This window comes from Dasypus novemcinctus, chromosome 22 (assembly GCF_030445035.2).
Source record: "Dasypus novemcinctus isolate mDasNov1 chromosome 22, mDasNov1.1.hap2, whole genome shotgun sequence".
Classification (NCBI taxonomy): domain Eukaryota; kingdom Metazoa; phylum Chordata; class Mammalia; order Cingulata; family Dasypodidae; genus Dasypus; species Dasypus novemcinctus.
The window spans coordinates 52,961,955-52,984,830 of record NC_080694.1 but is presented as its reverse complement, the minus strand read 5'-3'; the positions used below and the strand labels follow the sequence as shown (position 1 = coordinate 52,984,830).

Below are 22,876 nucleotides of genomic sequence, written 5' to 3'. Positions count from 1 at the left end.
GATTTTGATTTAATTTCCACTTGTCTTAGTTTGCCATGGCTGCTATGTAACAAAGTACCACAGACAGGCTGGTTGGCTTAAACAACAGAAATTTATTATCTCTCATTTATGGAGGCTAGAAATCCAAAATCACGGTGCCAGCAGGATCACATCTTCTCTGAAGTCTATACTGCTCTGGAGACGGCTTATCAGCAATCCATAGTTCAATCTCTGCCACCGTCACGTAGCTCATCTGCCTCCTTCAGCCCCTGTTCACGTCTGTACAAATTTCCTCTGCTTATAAGGACTCCAGTCATATTGGATTAAGATCCACCCCATTTGGCCTCATCTTAATGATAGGGTCTTCAAAGATCCTATTTACAAATGCGTTCACATCCATTAGCCCAGGAGTTAGGACTTGAACATGTCTTTGTAGAAGGAATGATTCAATCTAAAACACCAATGAACAGTACACTTGAAAGTGGTTAAAACTGGAAATTCTGAGTTGCATATACATTACAATAAGTTTTTTTTAAAAAAGGATACCATTAAAGGAGTGAAAAGATAAGCAAAAAATTAGGAGAAGATATTTGCAACATGTACAAGGATTAGTATATAGAATACATATAATGTATTCCCATAAATAAATAAGAAAAAGACAAACAACCCAACAAGAGAATGTACAAAAGACTTCAAAAGTCATTTCACAAAAAGACCAAAACCCAGATGGCCAATAGACATATGAAAAAAGATGCCCTACCTAGTGGAAATGCAAATTAAATCAACAATGACGTACCACTGGCAAAAGTCTAGAAGTGTGATCATACTGAGTACTGGTAAGAATGGAGAACAACAAATACACATATCCATTACTAGTGGGAGTGAACACTGATACATCCACTTGGGAAAACTGTTTAGCATTATCTATGCATCTGTACATCTGTGACCCAGGAATACAATTCCCAGGCACATATCCTAGAACTCTGGCATGTGTGCAACAGAAAGCATGTTTAAAATATTCATAGCAGCACTGTTCATGAAAGCAAAAGACCAGAAAAACCTCAAAAATCTATCAATAGTAAATGAATAAATAAATTGTGACAAATTCATCTGATGAACAGTATAGTGGCCAGAGTTATTTTACATGTATCAACCTGGATAAATCTAAAAACAATGTTCAGGAATGAAGCAAATCTCAGAACAGCGCAAACAGTGTACATCCAATAAATAAAGTTCAAAAAGGGCAAAGCTAAACACCACTTTGTTTAGAGTTACATTTAAGAAATGACAAAATTATTAATAAAAGTAAGGGAGTGGTTCACAAAAGTCAGTGTAGAGAGAACTTACTGGGGGTTATGATTGAAAGATGGGCACTGGGGGATATCTAAGGTCCTGACAATTTTATATTTCTTATCCTGGGTGGTACATATATAGGTGTTTAATTAAACTGTACATGTTTTATAAACTTATGTAAGTATGATATATTTCAGGATAACATCAGTGGTAGAAAAGAATGAGTATGAGAGTGAAGGTAGGAAGTAGAAGTCTGGCTGGGAAGCAGAGAAGAAAAATAGGACAATAGCTATTTAAAAGAGGCACCTGGGGTAAATTAAACCTGAGTGTGTTTAAGTATCAATGAAAAAAAAAGGTGCCAATAGGATTGGTGGACTTGAGGACACAGGAGATTGAGGAAAAAATTTTTGGAATGAGGTTTCTAGAAGGAAGGTAGGGATAAGATTCAGAGCACATGTGAAAAAAAGAAACTTCTTCCACTTTAACTTGCAGAAACAAAGCAAGAAGGACTTATATGTCCATGTTGCCCCCAAAACACTGTTATTCCCATGAAGGTCAGGCATTATAGAACCTAGTACAATGCTAAGGGAAGAGAAAACTGCATTAGGCAGTTTCACAAAGTGCTAACTGGATTCCCTAAGGATAGTGCATAGTTAATATTTAGCAAACATTCAAATCAACTATTAGCTAATTTCACAAATACTTAAATCACCTATTTGAAAAAGTCACAGTAAAGTTTGATTATCAGATAATTCAAAACAGTATAACTTTAAAAGTTCAACTCGTACTTTTTATGACATACTAAGTATTTATGTTGACATTAGAAATCTTTTAAAGTTAATTTCCCAATTATTTTACTTTTCCCAATTAATTCTTACTTCACTCATAAAACATAGAAGAAAAAATCCAACAACCTCTACTTACTTAATTGAGTTCCTAAAGTGGTCTTCAGCTGGGTTTTTTACAGTACAACTATTCAGGAGCCATAAATCTGCATCTGATGCATTGTCTATTTTTAAAAAGGAATACAAAAAGAAAAGTGAGTATCACATTAAATCATTCAAAAATACCCAAGTGCTTACTCTGATGGGAATGTGACTTATATAACTGCCAGGGGGAACAGGAGGAGGCAGGAGATAAAGCCGAGTAAACTGCAGTTAGAAGTCAGTAGGTGACTATTATAACATGGAAAGCATGCATGAGAAATATAAATAAAAACTGCAGCCTGTGCTATATTTTTTCATTAAAAATGGAACGTTAAGAAGTGTTAACTCTTTTATTTTCAATACTTCGAAGGACTACTGAATAACTTCCAAATACCAAATTGAAACTGGAATAGCCTAATCTCACCCCTGAATATGAAATTAATTGGCCCCCTTTGGACCATGTGTTTCTATGTTTCCGGCATAGGTGTTATCATATGTTGAATATTCCTCAGTTTGGGAAGTTATTAAAATATAACTTGTCTGCTTTGAAAATGTTAATGATTTACCACAAAGTGAGCCTTTTGTTCCTCTCATAAATATGATTACAAATCATTATATCCTATGATAAATTCAAGCCCATCATATTTATTAAAATGAATTTATAAATGCCTAAATGTGCTTGATGCTGTATTAACTGCTTTTAGATATTTCAGTTGCCTAAAAAAACCTTATACATCAAAACAGGACTACTACAATGAAAATAAAACCAAAATTGAAACCTTAGCACCTTCAACAGCATTTCAATAAGAACACAAGCTAAGATCAAATGGCACAAAGAATTAAGACAACACAGATTTCTGTGTATAAACACTCTACCTGAGAAGGGAGCTTCAAATAAGAGAGTTGGGAAAGAGGGATGGTCAGAGATTCTGGTTGTCTGGCAAAAACTTTCTCCTCCAATATTTTGTTATAAAAATGGTAAAAGCTTTCTATAAAGAGGCAGGATAAAAAAGTTCATGGAACAATAAAAGCAAGGTAGGCCCCATATTACCATGTATCAGCTGAATACTACAATCCCTCTTTACTTAGCTTGCTGCTTTCATTCCTCTCCCCATCCATACTTCCATTATCTATTTTCCCCTCAATGGGAGCCAAAGTGGACTTTCATAAAACGTAAAATCTAATTATGTCATTTCTATGATCAAACTCAGAAAAGATAAGTTATCACCTAAACACCTCTTAGCTCCTTCCAAATTATTCCCTACAGTGCCACCTGAAAGACAGACAGACAGATAGATTTTAATATCAATCTGATCATAGCGCTCTGCTTTCATCTCTCAGTGATTTCCATTTGGAATTCAAGGTCTACTCAGATTGAGCCATCTACCTCCCCACTGTCAATATTCTTTTCTCCCTATATTCACCTGTCCCTCCAGCCACACCAAACCACTTGGAATTCCTAATGTTTCCATCTGCCAAGAATATCTTTATTTTCTTGAATAACAACTGATATTCCTTCACCCTCTTATCCACCTGGCTCACTGCTACTCAGCCATTCAGTTTCAGCTTGAGGCTTGGTTAGATGCTTCTTCCCTGCACTCCCAAAATAATCTGTACATACAACTATTCTTCCATTTTACAATTCTGTATTAAAAATTTGGAAGCGGATGTGGCTCAATAGATAGAGCGTCTGCCTACCATACAGGAGGTCCAAGGATTCGATACCCAGGGCCTCCTGGCTCATGTGGTGAGCTGGCCCACACACAGTGCTGCTGCGCACAAGGAGTGCCGGCCCACACAGGGATGCCCGCATAAGGGTACCCGCCACGCAAGAAGTGGTCCCTGAGCAAGGAGAGCCGCCCTGCGCGAAACTGCAGCCCGCTCAGGAGTGGGGCTGCACACATGGAGAGCTGACACAGCAAGGTGATGCAACAAAAAGAAACACAGATCCCCAGTGCCACCTGATGAGAATACAAGCAGACACAGAAGAACACATAGCAAATGGACAGAGAGAGCAAATAACGGGGTGGGGGGGATATAAAAATAAATCTTAAAAAATAATAATTCATTCTTTCCTGCCTGTCTTTATTAACAGATTAAGAGATACTGAAGACAAATTTTTATCTGCTGTTCTCTGAAAGTCCAGAGCCTAACACAGTCAAGGGCACATAGAAGATGTTCAAATAGCCATGGAACATTGAACAGTATGCAAGGAGCATTTAACAAGAGAGAAGGAAGATAAAGGGAAAATAAGTGTACCTTATGCATTTAGTACTTCTACCTAACTCCCGCAATTGTGAAGGCCATACTGATTTTTTTAAACAAGCTCTCCAAGAAAGCCACTGGTTAATTTAGCAAATATTTAGGGTTGGGAGTTTATCTTATTCATAGCTATTAATATATTTCCTTTATTTATAGCAGTACCTGCTACATGGTAGGTACTCAGAAATAAGGTTCTAAATGAACGAATTTTGAAAGACTAAACAATATTATGAACAAATGATTATGCAGAGAAGAAAAAATTGTAGATGTCTGTTATCTAATAATAATCCTGAATTTTCTCAGGGTTGGAATATACTAACTTTCAAAATAAAGTGAATACTATACTTGGTGATCCAGTAATTGCAATCAAGAAGAATTCTGTACATACATCATAATATCCACAAAATTACATAACCTCATTATAACACTTCCTGCCAAAAAAAAACAGATGTCCCTTCTCCAATGAACAAAGATATTTCTTATTCAATATTTTCTGAACTCTATTTTGTGTAAATTCATCTTCTTTAATATTATCAAAAGATAATTCTACTTACAGGCATAAGTCAGTCAAGAACCAAGATAATGAGGACTTACTATGTACTAGGCTCAGCTCTAGGTACTGGGGTATGGCTGTGGAAAGTCTCTATCCTCAAGGAATTTAGAGTCTAGATGAGGAAGTGTGATTAAAAAGAGAGAGAGGGAGGGAGGCAGATGTGGCTCAACTGATTGGGCTCCTGTGTGCCCTATGGGGGGCCCTGGGTTCACTTCCCAGGGCCTCTTTGTGAAGGATGGCCTGCATCCACAGAGAGTTGGCGCAGCAAGATGGTGCAACAGGGGGAGACAGGCAGACACAGAGGAATGCGCAGCAAGCGGACACAGGGAGCAAACAGCGAGCAGGCAGCAAGGGGGGGGATAAATAAATAAAATAAATCTTTAAAAAAAAAAAGAGAGCAAGCGAGAGAAACAAGCAAGATCATTTCAGGTAGTGGTCAATGATAAGAGATGGTAGTCTGGAGAATACTACGGAACTGCTCCATCCAGGATGGTCAAAACCATACTACTCCCTGAGACATTAGAATCTGAGATGAGACTTAAATGATGGGGAAGGAACCTGTCATGCAAAGATCAGCAAAAGAGCACTCTGAGAAGATACCAGAGTACAAAGACCATGAAACCGGGCCATGCTTGTCATGTTCTTGTAACAACAGACAGGAGACCAATATGATTGGACACAATGAAAGAGAGGGAAGGCATGGAGAGAAAAGGTCAGAAAGACAGACAGGAACCAGATTATGTTTGTCAAATTAACAAATCTGAATTTTATTCTCAGTGTGACAGGAAGTCACAACTGGGTCTCACACATGAGCTAATTTCTACTTCAGAAAGCTCCATCTGGGGAAGCGGACTTGGCCCAGCAGTTAGGGCGTCCGTCTACCACATGGGAGGTCCGCGGTTCAAACCCTGGGCCTCCTTGACCCATGTGCAGCTGGCTCATGGGCAGTGCTGATGTGTGCAAGGAGTGCCCGGCAAGGAGTGCGCCCCGAAGGAGAGCCGCCCAGTGCGAAAGAAAGTGCAGCCTGCCTAAGAATGGCACCGTCCACACAGAGAGCTGACACAACAAGATGAAGCAACAAAAAAGAAACACGGATTCCCGTGCTGCTGACAACAACAGAAGCGGACAAAGACGATGCAGCAAATAGACACAGAGAACAGACAACCAGGGAGGGGGGATGGGAGGGAAGGGGAGAGAAATAAATAAATAAAATAAATCTTTAAAGAAAAAAAGAAAGCTCCATCTGGAATCTGTGTGAAGAAAAGACTATGGGGTAACAGTAAAGGGAGGAGGAAAAAAGTAGAGGCAAGAACATCAGTTAGAAGCTGATGCACTGGTCTAAAGATTAAGTGAAGTTTTTGATTACATAAATGTTACATAAAAAATACAAGGGATTCCCATATGCCTCATTCCCTAGCCCCTCCACTTTCCCACATCAACATCCCTCATTAATGTCATACATGAGTTACAACTGATGAACACATATTAGGGCACTGCTACTAACCATTAATTACAATTTACATTATATTTTACACTCTGTCCCACTCAATTTTGTAGGTTATAACAAAATGTACAATGGCCTATATCCATCACTGCAACATCATGCAGGACAAATCCAATGTTCCAATCCAATGTTCCCAAAATGCCCCCATTTTACTCCTATTCCTCTCTCTCTCATCCCTCAGAATCTGCTGGCCACAGCCTTTGTATCAGTGACAAAAGTTCTTCCATTGCTAGAATAATAAAAAGTTCATTCCCCAATCTTGGGGATTTGGGATAGTGATGCCCACTTTGCTTCTGAGAGGGAACTTAGATCCCATGGAGCAGATGGATGGTACTAGCTAGCTTGCAGTTGTAGACACTCTCTAAAGCTTCTTTAAAAATAAAAAAGGGAAGTAGATGTGGCTCAAGCAATTAGGCTCCTGCCTACCACATGGGAGGTCCTGGGTTCAGTATCCCATGCCTCCTGCAGAAGGCAAGTTGGCACAATGGGCAGGCGTGGCAAGCTGACACAACAAGATGATGCAATAAAAAGATAAAGAGGAAAGACAATGAGAGACACAACAAACCAGGGAGCTGAGGTGGCTCAAGCAGTTGAGCACCTCTCTCACACATGGGAGGTCTCAGGTTCAGTTCACATTGCCTCCTAAAGAAAATATGAGCAGACACAGAAAGCACACAGCAAAATGGACACAGAGAGCCGACAACAACCTCAAACAATGAGAGGAAATGGAATCAATTTTTTAAAAATTAAAAATCTAAAAAAATCCTCCACAAAATTTTTAAAAAATAAATAAAAATAATTTAAAATAATAATAGGGTGGGTTGGTGGGAAAATATACCAAATATAAGATATGGACTATAATTAGTAGTAAGATTTTGACAATATTCTTTCATAATTTATAAAAAATGTCTCACTACAATGCAAGCTGTTGGTACTGGGGTGATGTAATGGGACCCATGTATGTTGTCATGAATGTTTGCCTTGTAAGTTCACAACTTTTACTATACACTTACTGTTTATATATATTCATGTATGAATGACATACTTCAATAAAATTTTTTAAAAAGAAAAAAAAATACTAAGTGAAAGACAACTGTAACCTGGGCTGGATTTATAGCAAAAGCAAGACTGAGAAATGAATTGAGGGCATATTTTAGAGGTAAAGCCAAGAGAACTCACTGGAAGATTAGATATGAGACATGCAAGAAACAATCAGATAAGATTCCTAAGTAGGGAAACGGACTTTGGCCCAGTGGTTAGGGCGTCCGTCTACCACATGGGAGGTCCGCGGTTCAAACCCCGGGCCTCCTTGACCCGTGTGGAGCTGGCCATGCGCAGTGCTGATGCGCGCAAGGAGTGCCGTGCCACGCAAGGGTGTCCCCCGCGTGCGGGAGCCCCACGCGCAAAGGAGTGCGCCCGTGAGGAAAGCCGCCCAGCGTGAAAAGAAAGTGCAGCCTGCCCAGGAATGGCACCGCCCACACTTCCTGTGCCGCTGACGACAACAGAAGCGGACAAAGAAACAAGACGCAGCCAATAGACACCAAGAACAGACAACCAGGGGAGGGGGGGAAATTAAATAAATAAATAAATCTTTTAAAAAAAAAAAAAAAAAAAAAAAAAAGATTCCTAAGTAAATCGAAAAGATTCAGGCCTAAGCATCAGTTGTTTTGGCTCTGGTCACGTCATATTTGAGACTCCTATTAAATATCCAATTGGAAATACCAGTCGGCATGGGGATATATGGAACTAGAGCTCAGGGGAGACCTTCAGACTGGAGTCATAAATGGAAGATTCAATACCTCATGGAATACACGTGATGTTACAGAAATAGAGGAGCTCACTGAAGGAGAAAGTATAGAACTATAGAGAGAGAGAAGTAGAAACAGAACACGGGGTCATTCAAAGGACTGAAAGAAGATAAGATGAGAAAGGGACATAAAAAGGAGTAGCCAGTAAGACAGGTGGAAAACACTGAGGAACGTAGTGTCACACAAGTCCAGAGAAGTATTTTAAAAAGAGGAAGAAATAAATTATGTCAAATGCCAAGTTCAAAAAAGATATCTGCATAAATGTGAATACTGTTTAAAATGCATAGGATGGTCCTTTATAGTTTTTTATTTTCCTCTCAGTTTAGAATATTTGCTCTCTCTGTACCAACCCTCAATCACTCAGCAAAGGTTCTTTGTACTAAGTAACAGAGAAACTCACAAAATAAGAGTGAGGAGAAAAACTCTGTATGGCTATCTGTCAAAAGAGCAGGGGGTCTTAACCAGAGGTCTGCGGAAAGATTTCAGGGGGTCCATGAGCTTGAATTGAAAATTCAAAACATTATTCTTGTGGGGACATGTTGGTGCAAGTGTGATATATTAATTAAATAATACACAGTATTTTGATGTAGCATGTTCTGAGTGCAGTGGATAACTACTTGCATAAGGTTGGTAAGGATAGTGGAGATGGTTTTATGATGCTGTGGGAAAATTCAAATTTCTAAATGTTGGCCGAAAATGCCCCTCTGAACAGATGTTGAACTGTGTTAGGTTATTAGGTATTGAAATTATGGGAAAGGTGAAAAAGGTAATTTTGGATAATCCTAAAATTAAAAGACATGCTGATACTGAGTGTCATAAAACTATCTGCTTCTACATTCTAAGAAGGGGTTTGTGGTTTTTACCTGACAGGCAAAGGTGTCCATAATATAAAAAAGGTTAAGAACCCCTACAATAGAGAATGCTGATTCCACCCATTTTTTCCCCTTATACCTCCATTCTAAGATACCATCAACAATAAGACACACAATGAACTTTGTAACACCTTTTCAAGTGCGGTGGATTCCATTACCTATTGTTAAATTCCTCTCCACAAGAAGTTTGCCACTTCGCACCGCCATGAACAATGCATCAGTGCCTGTTTATCCACATCCTCACCAGTGTGCTATCAAACATTTGGACTTTTGCCAGCATGATGAGAAAGAAGACCTGAGTGGGGTTTTAACATGCATTTCCCTTATTTTGAATGAGCTGAGCATTTCTTCATATAGCTAAGGGCCATTTGCATTTTTGTTTCTCTCTTCATATAACTTGCCCATTTTTCTGTCAGGCTAATGGTCTTTCTCATCTTAAGTTGTAATTTATATACACACAGGATATATTTTTTTTAAGATTTATTTATTTATTTATTTCTCTCCCCTTTACTCCTCACCCCGGTTGTCTGTTCTCTGTGTCTATTTGCTGCGTCGTCTTCTTTGTCCACTTGTGTTGTTGTCAGCGGCACAGAAATCTATGTTTCTTTTTGTTGTGTCATCTTGTTGTGTCAGCTCTCCGTGTGTGCAGAGCCATTCCTGGGCAGGCTGCATTTCCTTTCACAGTGGGCGGCTCTCCTTATGAGACACACTCCTTGCGCGTGGGGCTCCCCTACGCAGGGTACACTCCTACGTGGCACAGCACTCCTTGCACACAGGAGCACTGCACATGGGCCAGCTCCACGTGGGTCAAGTGGAGATGGATGCCCTATCCATTGGGCCAAGTCTGCTTCCCCCAATATAGTATTTATACACCTTTCATTTTCTTTTTTTTTAAAACTTATGCAAGTTTAATCCTGAGAAGGAACACATTAATATTTTATTTATATCCATCTGTATTGTTTGAAGTTTTAAAAGCATGTATTGTTTTTTTTAATTCAGAAAACTAATCAAGCTGTTTTTCTTTTTAAGTTTTGTTTTCCATAGAGTTTAGAATTTATTGCTTTCTTTCATATGAAGGTGAGAACATAAACTATTTTCCTGCTGTGGTTCATCAAGAATATAGTGATGTGATATACATTTTCTAAGGGACTTCCTTCCCCATTGCTAAAACCTTTTGTATTCACCAGATGAAGAAAATAATGATCATTGACAACTACTCACTTTGAGAATGAGGATAAACAAACTATTATTTGTTTCAACCAAAACACATGAGCTTTCCAAAACTATTCCTTTATATATACATGATAAGTTGTTTTATAATCAAAAGGAATAAAAATTTGATGAGTAATAATGATAATAGCTAACACGATTAAATATATATTTTGTGTCTAGCAAGGAACCAAGCACACCACATTACTGTTTCATGGTTTTTATTCCAATTTTACAGGAGGAATGTAAGACTTAGATAGGGAAAGTAACTTGCCTAAAATCACACAGTTAGAGGCTGCAGGGATTAGAAATCCAGACAAACTGACTCCAAAGCACATGAATTTAAGGAAATTAAAATCTCATTGGCGGCTCTTTGCCTCTTGATCAAAAATAATGCAGACAATATCTAAAGCAAAATCAAAAAGTACCCCACGGCCTTGAGGTTGCCTCATGATATTTCTAAGAGAACTAATAACCAGGCTTCAAAAGCAGCTGTTTTGCTATTTCCAAGATCTTAAATATCTGAGCTCTTGCCCTTCAATGACAGTGGCAGCCATGGAAATGGAGAGAGAATTAATAATAAATGCAGGATTACTGCTCCAAAGCTGCACTGTCTCGCTCAACAATCACACTTCCTTCACCCTGCAGGTTTCTCCATAATGGTGGCATTAGAGAAGAGGTGGCACGGTTTACGGATACTACTGAGAACAAAATATTTATCTTACACAATTATTCCACTTCAATATCAACCAGAGAAACAGCATCAAAAAATAGAGGAACTCGGTGTTAATAATAGGGAGGTATATGGAAAAAATATACCAATTGTAAGCTAAGGACCATAGCTAGTAGGATTATTTGGATGACATTTTTTCATAATCTACAACAAATGTTCCACAACAATGTAAGGTGTTGGTGGAAGGGTGAGGTATAGGAATTCTGCACTTTATGTATGATTGTTTTGTAAGCTCAAAACTTCTCTAATAATATATATATATATGAAAAAAAGAGGAGTCTATTCATAGATTTAAATAAGGAACGTTAAGTAGACAGACAGAAATAGAAATTCACTAAAACCAAAACAATGAAGGAAGGAAGTTTAACTGCTTTGGACCTAACAGCATTTTTTGAGACTTTCTCTACCACAGAACCCTGGAAGACAAACCTAGTCCAAACAGTTTAAATACTCATTATGCTTACTCATACCCTGGGAGTTTACTTACATAATACAAATCACTGTGTGCCTCATTAAAACATAAGAGAATAGAGTATGCTTTAAAAGAGAATTTGAAAGTATCTTTAAGTTGTATCCTGAAAAATAATTTCTCAAAACCAATAAAAGGTAAAATAAAATTTGTCAATGGATTAGTTTTTATCTTCTACATTTCTTTTATTCAACTTTCTATAGACCATATAATGCCCAGCACAGACTAACCACATTTTTAAAATCTGTTTTCTATAGCAATTTAAGTGATCCATGAGGAAGCACTCTTCCTTCAGCTAGGGCTGGAGGGAGCAGGAGGAAGGAGAGGAAGGGCACAAGGTTGAGGGGCAGCAGGGACAAAGGATACAGGAGGAAAGAGAAAGAACTGACAGACAAAAAAGTAAGAGTCCCCAGTATGAAATACTGAGAGCAGTAACTGTCCCTCACCTGTGCAGTGCTGGGGATTACATGGTATGCTTTTGAGGAAGGAGAACATAGCAGCTCCTTGGGAAAAGCACTTACTCTTGGAGATTACTCACATAATGAGTTTATTCTTTTAAAATAGTCCTGCTGATTCCCTCACAGAAATAAGATGAGGAAACCAAGGGTCAGCTTGAACCCTTGTTTGACTTGGTTATTGTTTACTTGAAGGATAAAGAAAATTTTTTTTTCTTTTGAATGAGAAATAATAGCTGGCAAAGCTATTAACAATAATTGTTGAAAATTAATTATAAGTGTACTGGGTCATAATCAAAATTAAAGTGCAGGGCAGATCTTTTACTTACCATGCAGAAAAGAATCATTGCTAATAATCCCCTTTCCTCATTCCAAATTCAACTGTTCTGTTGATCCTGACATCTAATCACTTCATTAATTATTGCATCTTAAAAATCCCTAATAGAATATCTATTTCTACAGGTTTAAAAGGTTTTATAAATTGAGGGCCAACGTAGACACCAAATGGACTTCAAAGGGCACTTCACGATCTGGCCACCACTCATCTATCCAAAGCCACTGTCCACCACACCATGGCCCTGCTGCACTCAGCTTTCAGGTCATCAGGCCTAATAAATAAACTCAAAGACTGAGAAGACTAAAATCCAATGGAAAAAGAAACAGCAAATACATACTTCAAGTCCACAAAAAGGGAAACATACATGGCTCTTAAATGTATGAAAAGATGTTCAATCTCATCCTTAATAAGAGAAATGAAAATGAAAACTGCCCTGACATATCATTTTACACTTACCAGATTGTCAAAAACTCCAAGAGTATGATAACACACTATGTTGATGGAACTGAGAGGAAACAGGCACTAACTATCATGCATTGCTGGTGGGAAGTAAACTGGATCACTACCTATGGAGGCAATTTGACAATATCTACCAAAATGAAAAATGCATCCTCTGAAGTAGAAGCTTCGCTTCTAACAATTTAGCCTACTGAAAACAAACTCGCCAGTGTACAAAATGATGTACATACATGGTTATTCAGTGTACTATTAGTTGCAATGGTTAAATACATTTTAGTACACCGATAATTGAAACTCCTATAAAACTGCTAGCAAAAGGAATGACTAAACTCTAAATGCTAAATGCTAATATAGAAAGATATCCAGGATTTATTCCTCAGGAACAAGACCAGTATGCTACCAGAGGTAGAAAGGGAGGGCAAAATCCAGAACATACCATCGCATTTGCTTTTATTAGCATAAAATAACTTTTGATTGTATACCAGAATCTATTAGGAATTACTATTTGCCAGAAATGGAAACAGAGTTGATGGGGGACAATATAAGTAGAAGACCTGTACTTACACAAGTTTTATTTTTAAATTTTTTACTCTATTCAAAAATTTTGATACATTTTTAAAACAAAAAAGCTATTATAATTTTTTTAAATAAGAATTTAAAATTTAAAAACTGCCAAAAGATGGAAACAATCCAAGTGTCCACCAACGGACAAATGGATAAACAAAATGCAATACACACCTACAACAGAATATTATTCTATCAGAAAAAGGGGTAAAGTTCTGATACATGCTACAGGATCAACCTTAAGACATATTGAGTGAAATAAGCAAGATTCAAATGGACACTGTATGTTCTCACTGAGAAGAAATAATTAGAATAGACAAATTCAAAGGGACAGTAGATTACAGATTACCAGAGGCCAGAGGAGAGGAGGAATAGGGAGTCAATGCTTAATCTGTACAGAGTTTCTGTTTGGGATGACAGAAAGTTTTGGTGAGGATAATGAGAACGGTAGCACAAGACTGTGAAGGTAAGCAATGCCACTGAATAAATGTTTTGAGGTGGTTAAAATGAGAAGTTTTGTGTTGTATATATTTTACCACCAAAAAAAAAATTATGAGTAGTAACATTTAGATGTTGGAAATCATCTTCTAGATTTGAGGCTTCCTAGATTCTAGAGGCTTCTGGCACTAGTCTGGACCTGGCAGGGCAGATCTTCTTCCCCAAGCTGACCCCTGCCATCTGGACGTCCTTACCAGTCACTGGAGCCATGCTCTGTATGACTGGCTCCCCTCAAAGGGCTTGCTCTGCGGGGAGCTGGCTTGAGCCCCAAGGACCTTCTTCATGCAATTACTCAGCAGAGGCTCAGGCGCCTGGCAAGCTGAGCTGAAGAAAGCCATTTCAATAATCCAGAAGTGAGGGAATACGAGCCAGGGTTAGGCTGCTAATAAAGGGAAAACGAAGCCTCAAGTGGGAAAGAGACTTTTTGATGGAATAAGAGAACTTAGTAACTGGTGCAGGGGCTCTTAGCCTTTTCTGTTCCACAGATCCTTTTGCCAGTCAGATGAAAACCATGACCCCTTACTAAATCCACACTATACTATGCATTATTTAATAACTATATCACACCTGCACCAACTCGTCCCCACAAGAACAATGTTTGTTTTAATTTCAATTCAAGCTCACCGTACCCTTGTTAAGAACCCCTGGGCTAGAGATAGGGGAGAGTAGAGGGAGGAGAAAAAGGTTTCCAACTTAGGAGACGCTACAAGCAGTGACTTCAGGAGCATCAACATAAGCTCTAGGGAGAAGTGTTTAATGTCAGCATCAGGCACATTCCTTCAAGCTACCTACCCAGGGATGGAGTCAAGCAGCACTGTGCCACAAGCACCTGAAGTGCATGAAGGTTCTCCCAGGAGGCCAGTGAGGCTCATGTCCCCAAAGAGGACAGACAGCAGGCACCAGGGTGGGGTGGACTATTGTACGCCAGGGGGTAAAAATCAGCAAGAAGGTAGGAATGTGTCACAGGACTTCAAAGGAGGAGTGCTTGCGTGGGTGAGTTATGGTGACAGAACAATGGACTTAAAGTGGTGGTGAAAAGCAACAACTATGCTGACCTCTTTCCTGCCTTATGAATCAGAGGGAATTTGCCTAGAAGTCACAAGGGCAATTAAACGTTTGACTCAATGTCCCATAAATCTCAATTTTAACTATGCAGTAAAATTAGAAAGAAATAACCACATTTGCATAGCATTTTACTGCTTGCAAAGCATTTTCACATACATTATCTCATCTGAGCTCCCCAATAGCTCTATGAACTAAGTATAACCCGCATGTTTTGGATGAGGAAACAAGGATCGAGAGAGGTGTTGTGACTTGCAAGGTCATAAGCTAGAAAGGAGGAGGCAGAAGCAGAATTCATCTTTGACTCGAAGTGCTGATTGGAAGCACTGTGTCCATCTGAAGTCAGGTGCTACCGTACACCCTTCTGTTCCATGAGATGTCTTCACTCCTCATGTATAGGGAGTAGTTCTTCCTTTACACCTAAACCAACCAGACTCTGCACATTTATTTATGGAATAGAGTCACCTGTTTTCTCTAAGGAAACTGACTCTTACATTTAGAATGTAACTCTAACTGCCTCTCATGAAGAGACTGATGAGAGAGGAGGACAAGGTGAGAAAGCGAAGACCAGGAGGCTGATGTAAGAATACAGCAACTACAGGAGACTCGAGTTCCCTTACCATCCCCACCCTTCCATACTGAGTCAGTGCAAAGCCACGATTGGGGCTCACAGAGAAGCAAGTGGGGAAGTGGGTGTCGGGGCACAGGTGGGATGGGAGGGGAACTCGGCACGGGGTTCTCAGGGAGGGTGCCTCAAAGGAGAGCATCTGGCACAGCATGCAGGAGTCTGAGCACAGCAAGAATAGCCAAGGCAGGCACCCAGCAGAGTATTGGAGCCCAGGCCGTGAAGGGCAGCCAAACACAGGTGTCAGGGCGGGAAGGCAATGAAACAGGCATGAGGGGGCAGACTGGCCCAGGTGTCAAAACCCAAGGGCAGTCAAGAGCAAGTGGTGGCAGCAGCTCCAGGCCTGCTGCCAGAGCGGCAGGAAGGCGAGAGCGGCGAAGGGGCAGGAAGCGGCCGGGGCTATTTAAGGAGTGTAGCCCCAGGTTGCTGCAACCCAGGAGGGGGGAGGAGGGCACCTCTCAAGAGAGCAGCAAGGTGAGGGAATCGGGGAGGAGCAAACGTGTAAGGAGCAACAGCAAATTTACCCACCACTCCAGACTCCTACCCCTACAATACATATATACGGTACCAGGGACACCAACCTAATCTACCAAGCAAAGTCAACATCCCCACTAAGGGAACTAATCGACATTGTCAAAGTGCCTCCTGATAAGATGCAATGAGCACACAGCATCATTTTTGTGACATTCCTGCCAAAGGTGCAAAACTTTATTCAAGGAAGCACCAGAGAAACTCCAATCAAGGGCTATCTTTCAGATAACTGGCTAACTCTTCAAAAATGCCACAGATCTAAAAAGGCAAGGAAAGACTGAGGAACTGTTAGGGAGTAAAGAGAGTCTTAAAGAGACAAGACAATTAAATGCAAACCTGACTCCAAGTTGGATCCTTTTGCTATAAAGGACATTATGGGCATAGCATGAATGGGCTCTGAGGAATAGGTGGGGTGATGCCTCAATGTTAATTCCCTGGTTTTTGGTAGCTGCGTTGTGGTTTTGCAGAAGAATGAGTTTGTAGGAAATAAACACTAAAGTATTCAGGTCAGCAACTTACTCTCAAATGGTTCCAAAAGTAACAATTTTTGTACTGTTCTTGCAACTTTTCTGTAAATTTCTTTCCATTTTTTACTTTTATTTTTGAAATAAAGAGGAGATTGGAGAGGCAGACTGCTCTGTAACATAAGAATATATAGCTATTGCAACTAAAGTGCAAGATAAAAGAAGGCACTATAAAACATGGAATGTGACTCTCTATCCCATAGAGGTATTTCTTTTCCATGCTAGTAAAAGAGGGCTTATTTTATGAGGAAAATTTCAGTTACAGGACCAAGAAAGCTTTGTTTTGTATATATGTTTAATATATATGGAACATTGTTTGGGAAGCCTAAAGAAAAAGAAAAATTTCCACATGTAATTATATTCACAAATCTCTCGATATAAATATAGAGATATGTAAGCTTGATTCATAGCTGGGCAGTGTCCTTTGGGTTCTTAAGAATTGTATGTATGGGGAAACGGACTTTGGTTAGGGCGTCCGTCTACCATATGGGAGGTCCGCGGTTCAAACCCCGGGCCTCCTTGACCTGTGTGGAGCTGGCCATGCGCAGCGCTGATGCGCGCAAAGAGTGCCGTGCCTCGCAAGGGTGTCCCCCGCGTGGGGGAGCCCCACGCGCAAGGAGTGCGCCTGTGAGAAAAGTCGCCCAGCGTGAAAAGAAAGAGCAGCCTGCCCAGGAATGGCGCCGCCCACACTTCCCATGCCGCTGACGACAACAGAAGCGGACAAAGAAACAAGACGCAGCAAAATAGACACCAAGAACAGACAACTAGGGGAGGGGGGGGGGTGGGAATTAAATAAATAAATAAATCTTTAAAAAAAAAAAAAAGAATTGTATGTATGAGCAACATTCAGATTTTATTATTCTACTATTCATATATTACCCTACTTCCAACTAAAAAAAAAAATCTATAAAGTATCCAACATCTATTCATGATAAAAAACACTCACAAAACTAGGAATAGAAGCAATTTACCTGAAACTCATAAAGAATGTGTACCAAAAAATAAACAAAACCACTATAGCTCACATGGCACCTACCAATGAAAGGCTAAATGCATTACCCTAAGGTTAGGATCAAGGCAAGGATATGTGCTCTTAGTCAACATAGTGCTGGAAGTTCTAGCCAGCACAATAAGGTAAGAAAGGAAATAAAAGGCATACTGATCAAAAGGGAAGAAATAAAACTGTCTCTATTTGCAGATGACACGATTGTCTGCATAGAAAACCCTAAGGAATTAAAAAAAAAAAAAAAAAACTAATAAGTGAATGCACTAAGATAGCAGAATATAAGATCAACAAAGAAAATCAGGGAAGCAGATGTGGCTCAAGCGAATGAGCTCCCACCTACCACATAGGAGGTTCCTGGTTCAGTTCCCAGTGCCTCCTAAAGACAACGAGCTGGTGTGACAAGCAGGTGTGGCAAGCTGATGCCACAAGATAAAGCAACAAGAGACACAAGAAGAAAAGCATAATGAGAGACACAACAAAGCAGGGAGTGGGGGTAGCCAAGCAATTAGGTCCCTCCCTCCCACATCAGAAGTCCCGGGTTCAGTTCCCAGTGCCTCCTCAAGAAACAAGGAAGGCAAACAGACACAGCAAGTGCAAAACAATGAGGGGGTGGAGAGAAGTAAATAAAATAAATCTTTAAAAAAAAAAAAAATCAATTGCAATTCTCTATACTAACAATGAAATAAAGCACTATCATTTACAAACACTGTGAAGGAAATTAAATGGTTAGGTACAAACACGTACAGGATCTATATGATGAAAATTTTTAAATGCTCTTGAGAGAAATCAAAGAAGACCTAAATTACTAGGGAGACTTGTTATGTTCATGGATTGGAAGACCCAACACAATAGAGATATCAATTTTACCCAAACCTATATAGGACGTAAGTTCACACAATTCCTTTCAAAATCCCACCAACATTTTTGTAGACATACACAGCTTATTCTAACATTTATGTGGAAAAGGAAATTCCCTAAAATAGTCAAAACTATTTTGGAAAAAAAGAATAAAGTGGGAAGACTATGTCTACCAGATTTCATGACTTTTTATATAGTAACAGTGTGGTCAGAAGTGACTAAGGAGAACAAGGGAGATCCTCTCAGGGAAGATAAATAAAGACAGCCCTAGAGGTCAACTAAGACTTAATCCACTGCCACAGCAGCAAGTCTTCAATATTCATATTCTACAGAGTACAGTATTCTTCAGACCAGTGATGATTCTGAATTTCTCATTTCTTTATCAACTGTAGCTTTCTGTATATACTGGGAGCAGATAATTTTTCTTTTAGCTTTAGGTCACCAGAGCACACCAAGCTATAGTCAGACTTGATGGGCCCTATCATAGTCCTATGTGTCCAGCTGCAATCACTGGATGAGAACAGGTACAGCCTCCCTTGGAGAGGTGATGTCTGTATCCCTGTAAAATGTGTACATAAGAATAAGATATATTTGGGCTTGGCCTAGCCAAAGTAGACACTGCAGATGCTGTCGGTTAGAAAACCCAATTCCAAACTCCTTCTCCTTTCCCATCTCCACCAAAGGCTGGAAAAACTACATCACCCTTTCACAGTTTTCCTTTAGTTAGGAGTGGCCATGTGCAACACTTTCAACCATTAGAATTAAGCAGAAGTCTACTGTGCTACAGGTTTCTAGGAAGTCTTTTGCTTTCCCAGTATAAGGAAGAGAAATGCTTGTGTCAGTCCATTCCCTGCCTTGGTGCTTCAAACAGAAAGGTGACACCTAGAGCAGGGGTAACTATCTTGCAACCATGAACAAAAGGCTAAGAAATTATAGAGGCAATTCCTGACATCATTGGGGTGCTAAACTAATACCAAACACTTATTCCCAACTTCAGCAAACATCAAAATTAATGGGCAGAAAATTAATCCCTACTAGTTTAGGCCACTGTTGATTAGGTTTTCTGTTAGACATTGAAAAACATTCCTAACTGAATATATGCGATATGTCATTTAATAAAAAATATCATTAATTATTTGCATTTGAAGTTAGCAGTCTGGCTCCAGGTTCTACACACTTAAATCACCACTGCTGTGAAATGTAACAGTAATGTAACAGTAATGATTTAATATTCTACGAATACTAACAATAATCTTTCTAGCACCTTTCAGAGTACTTTCATATACACTAATTCACTTCATAGCATATGTTACAAAGTACATTCTCCCATATCATTCATTACACTTGGCCTTTCTCTCAGTTCTTTTCTATCATTCAACATGGAGTTCTGAGCACCTGGTAAGTGGTGCGGGGCGGGGACGACGACGGACGGGACAGGTGATCAAGATTTAGTCAAGGCCCTGCATCTTCCCTGCTCTCTCGAAAGAAGCGTATTTTGATGGGAGAAGATCCTTCCTAGCGCCCACATTTCTGAGGTGTGAAGCTAGGTACCACATATAACTAGGTATCAGGAAAAAAATTAAGGAAGGAAGGGAGTTCTTGAATGCTGAAACTAATTCTATTTCAGTGAGCCTAGGAGAAAAAAAATGTAAAGCTTAAAGTTAGAAGCAAAATAATTACAAAGTAAAATACCTAGGAATAATTATATTCCTCCAAGCCCTCAAGCATCCCTCTTCCCCCCAAAGGTAAGACAGAGTCTATCAAGTCTGACCTTAACGGCTGGGGGTTAGGGTGAAGTACAATTAAGCAGGTCTTGGCAGGTTGGCAATGAAGGCAGTTTATCGTTTTGTTTTTTAAAGATTTATTTTAGTTATTCCCCGCCCCCCACCCCCGTTGTCTGCTCACTGTGTTCTGCGTCTGCTTGCATTATCAGGCGGCACTGGGAAACTGCATCTCTTTTTTGTTGCATCATCTTGCTGAGTCAGCTCTCTGTGTGTGTGGTGCCCCTCCTGAGCGGACTGAGCTTTCTTTACGCAGGGCAGCTCTCCTTGTGAGGCACACACCTTGCACATGGGGCACCCCTATGCAGGGGCGCCCTTGTGCAGCACAGCACTCCTTACACGCAGCAGCACTGTGCATAGGCCAGCTTACCACACGGGGATCAAACCCTGGACCCTCCATTTGGTAGGCGGACACTCTATCAGGTGAGCCAAGTCCGCTTCCCAGTTTATTGTTTTAACCTAAGCCAGAAGAAAGGCCAATAACCTAAAATTAGTAGAAAGAGTACAGAGTCTCCCAATTATTTAATACAATTTTATAGAATCTGATTTACTGGTTTTTTAACAGCCTATATTTTCTTCTAAGATAATATTTTATAATCTTTACTAAAAATCTGTTCATGTCATCCTATACCCGGAAATTATTCAAATGATTATAAATGCTCTACTTCTACATAATTGAATAGGAAAAATAAATATTACAAATCAGCTAAGAGGGTTAAAATATACAAAATGTATTTGAGGTCAATATGTCTAAACATTTATTACTGTAGCTTATAGCAGGATATTGACTTTTTGCAAAAACTATATGACTTGACTCATTAGACAGCCTAATTATCTGGGATTTGTCCTAAATATAAAAGATATTCAAAACTTTTCAATTAATTTAGTGAATTTTACATATTTCCCTGGTGAGAATTTTGGGAGCCACAGTCGACTAAACACACACCATTGGAATTCAATTTTTGTTCAAATAACCAATGCAGAAAAGGTAAAATAGATGCACACTGACAGAACACACTAGTTTAATTCACCAATAAACTTATCTAATAGCCTTTTAATATTTCACAGATAAAATAACTTTATATATTTGATAGATAATTTTATTCAAAAGTAGAATCAAATATGGAACTATTTCTAGATTACACTTAAAAAACAGAAACAATTGTCTCTTAGATTGACTCTTACAAAAAGTTATACCTTACCCCAAAAGAAACAGAATAATTTTGCCTAGAAATTAACTTCAATATTTCTGTTCACAATGCTTCAGAGGTTTATCTTATTGCAACCAGAAGAAAGACAAATATTAATTGAATTAGGTGTGCCAGGTATTCCAGGAAATCATGCTACTACTCAGAAAACAGATTATTTTATAAACGATAATCAAATACATAGGATCTATGCCAAAAGGCATTCAGGCACTATAGATAGAATTTTACTGCGATAAAATCATTAGAACAAAATGACTATTTCTACTCTTTAGCTACCCTAATACTAGTTGTTGATGTGAATATAATAAACTCAAACAACTGAAAACTTGGCTTCCATAAACTCTGTGGAAATAGGTACAAAGCAGAATTATATAAAGAAGTTTATGCAAAAACATTTAGTGTTAAGTACTATGTTAATATAATCTGAGATGCCTTCCAAATTTTTGTCTCATTTTTTTCCCATTACTCCCTTCATTTATAAAAATGTATGGCTTTAAATTGAGGCTAACCTTCAGATGTAATCTATGAGATCACAGCTCAGATTCATATATGTATTTGTTGAGATGGGAGGGGAAAGGGAGGATTGGTGGTTGGTTTAGGGGGCACTAAGGTAAAGAAAGGCAGGGAAGCAATTATATCAAGGGTAGGACTTTCCCTATCTATCTTATCAATCTATCTGTCTGTCTATCTACCTATCTGTCTATCTATCGGAATGTGACAGCATCTAGGTACCATCTGCCCAGCCTGCCCGAGGCAGAAGCAAAGGTTACAAGATGCATCTTCAGACTTAGCAAAAAAATTAAATAAAATAAAAAAGCTATGAACTTTAATGATCTGCCTTCACTGACGAATGACCTGCGTAGTGTAGTACTGGCTTTTTCCATGAGTCTCACCTCCAAGCACTACTCCACTTCTGAAAAAAAATCCCAACCAAAAGCTGATCAGCATCTCACCCTAGCCATCATCTGAAACCACCAGATGTGTACCCACAATCTTTGAAAACAAACTCCTTGATTTAAATAGTAAACTCTCCAAAACCACACAGGACCTAATCTCAAGAAATGAACTCCACAACAGGCTGCATGTAAGGGACCTCCAGTCCCCCCAAAGAAAGTGTATAAGTAATAAACCAATATTCCTGAAAGCAATATAATTAAAGCACCATTAGTTGAGTAAGTCCTTTGTGTCAGGCTCCAAGTGTTTTGTTCACATGCATTAATTCATTCCGTCTTTACAACAGTTCTACAAGGCAGGTACATGAGTATCCCCATTTGACAGATGAAGAACCTGAGCTTAAGAAATTTGGCCAGGGTCAAATGGTGGAACTATCATTTGAAGGTAGCAGTCTGGCTCCAGGCTC

At 39.2% G+C, this 22,876-nt stretch overlaps 1 protein-coding gene across 8 annotated transcripts in view; it reads right to left on the bottom strand.

Moving 5' to 3' along the window:
- Positions 1–22,876, bottom strand: part of CDKAL1 (CDKAL1 threonylcarbamoyladenosine tRNA methylthiotransferase) — a 696,475-nt gene that overhangs the window by 606,407 nt on the left and 67,192 nt on the right. For all 8 annotated transcript variants that reach the window (XM_058285307.1, XM_058285304.1, XM_058285306.2 and 5 more), the window contains one exon: positions 2,197–2,281. In XM_058285307.1, the coding sequence (XP_058141290.1) occupies positions 2,197–2,281 (85 nt within the window). The remainder of the gene's footprint in view (positions 1–2,196; positions 2,282–22,876) is intronic.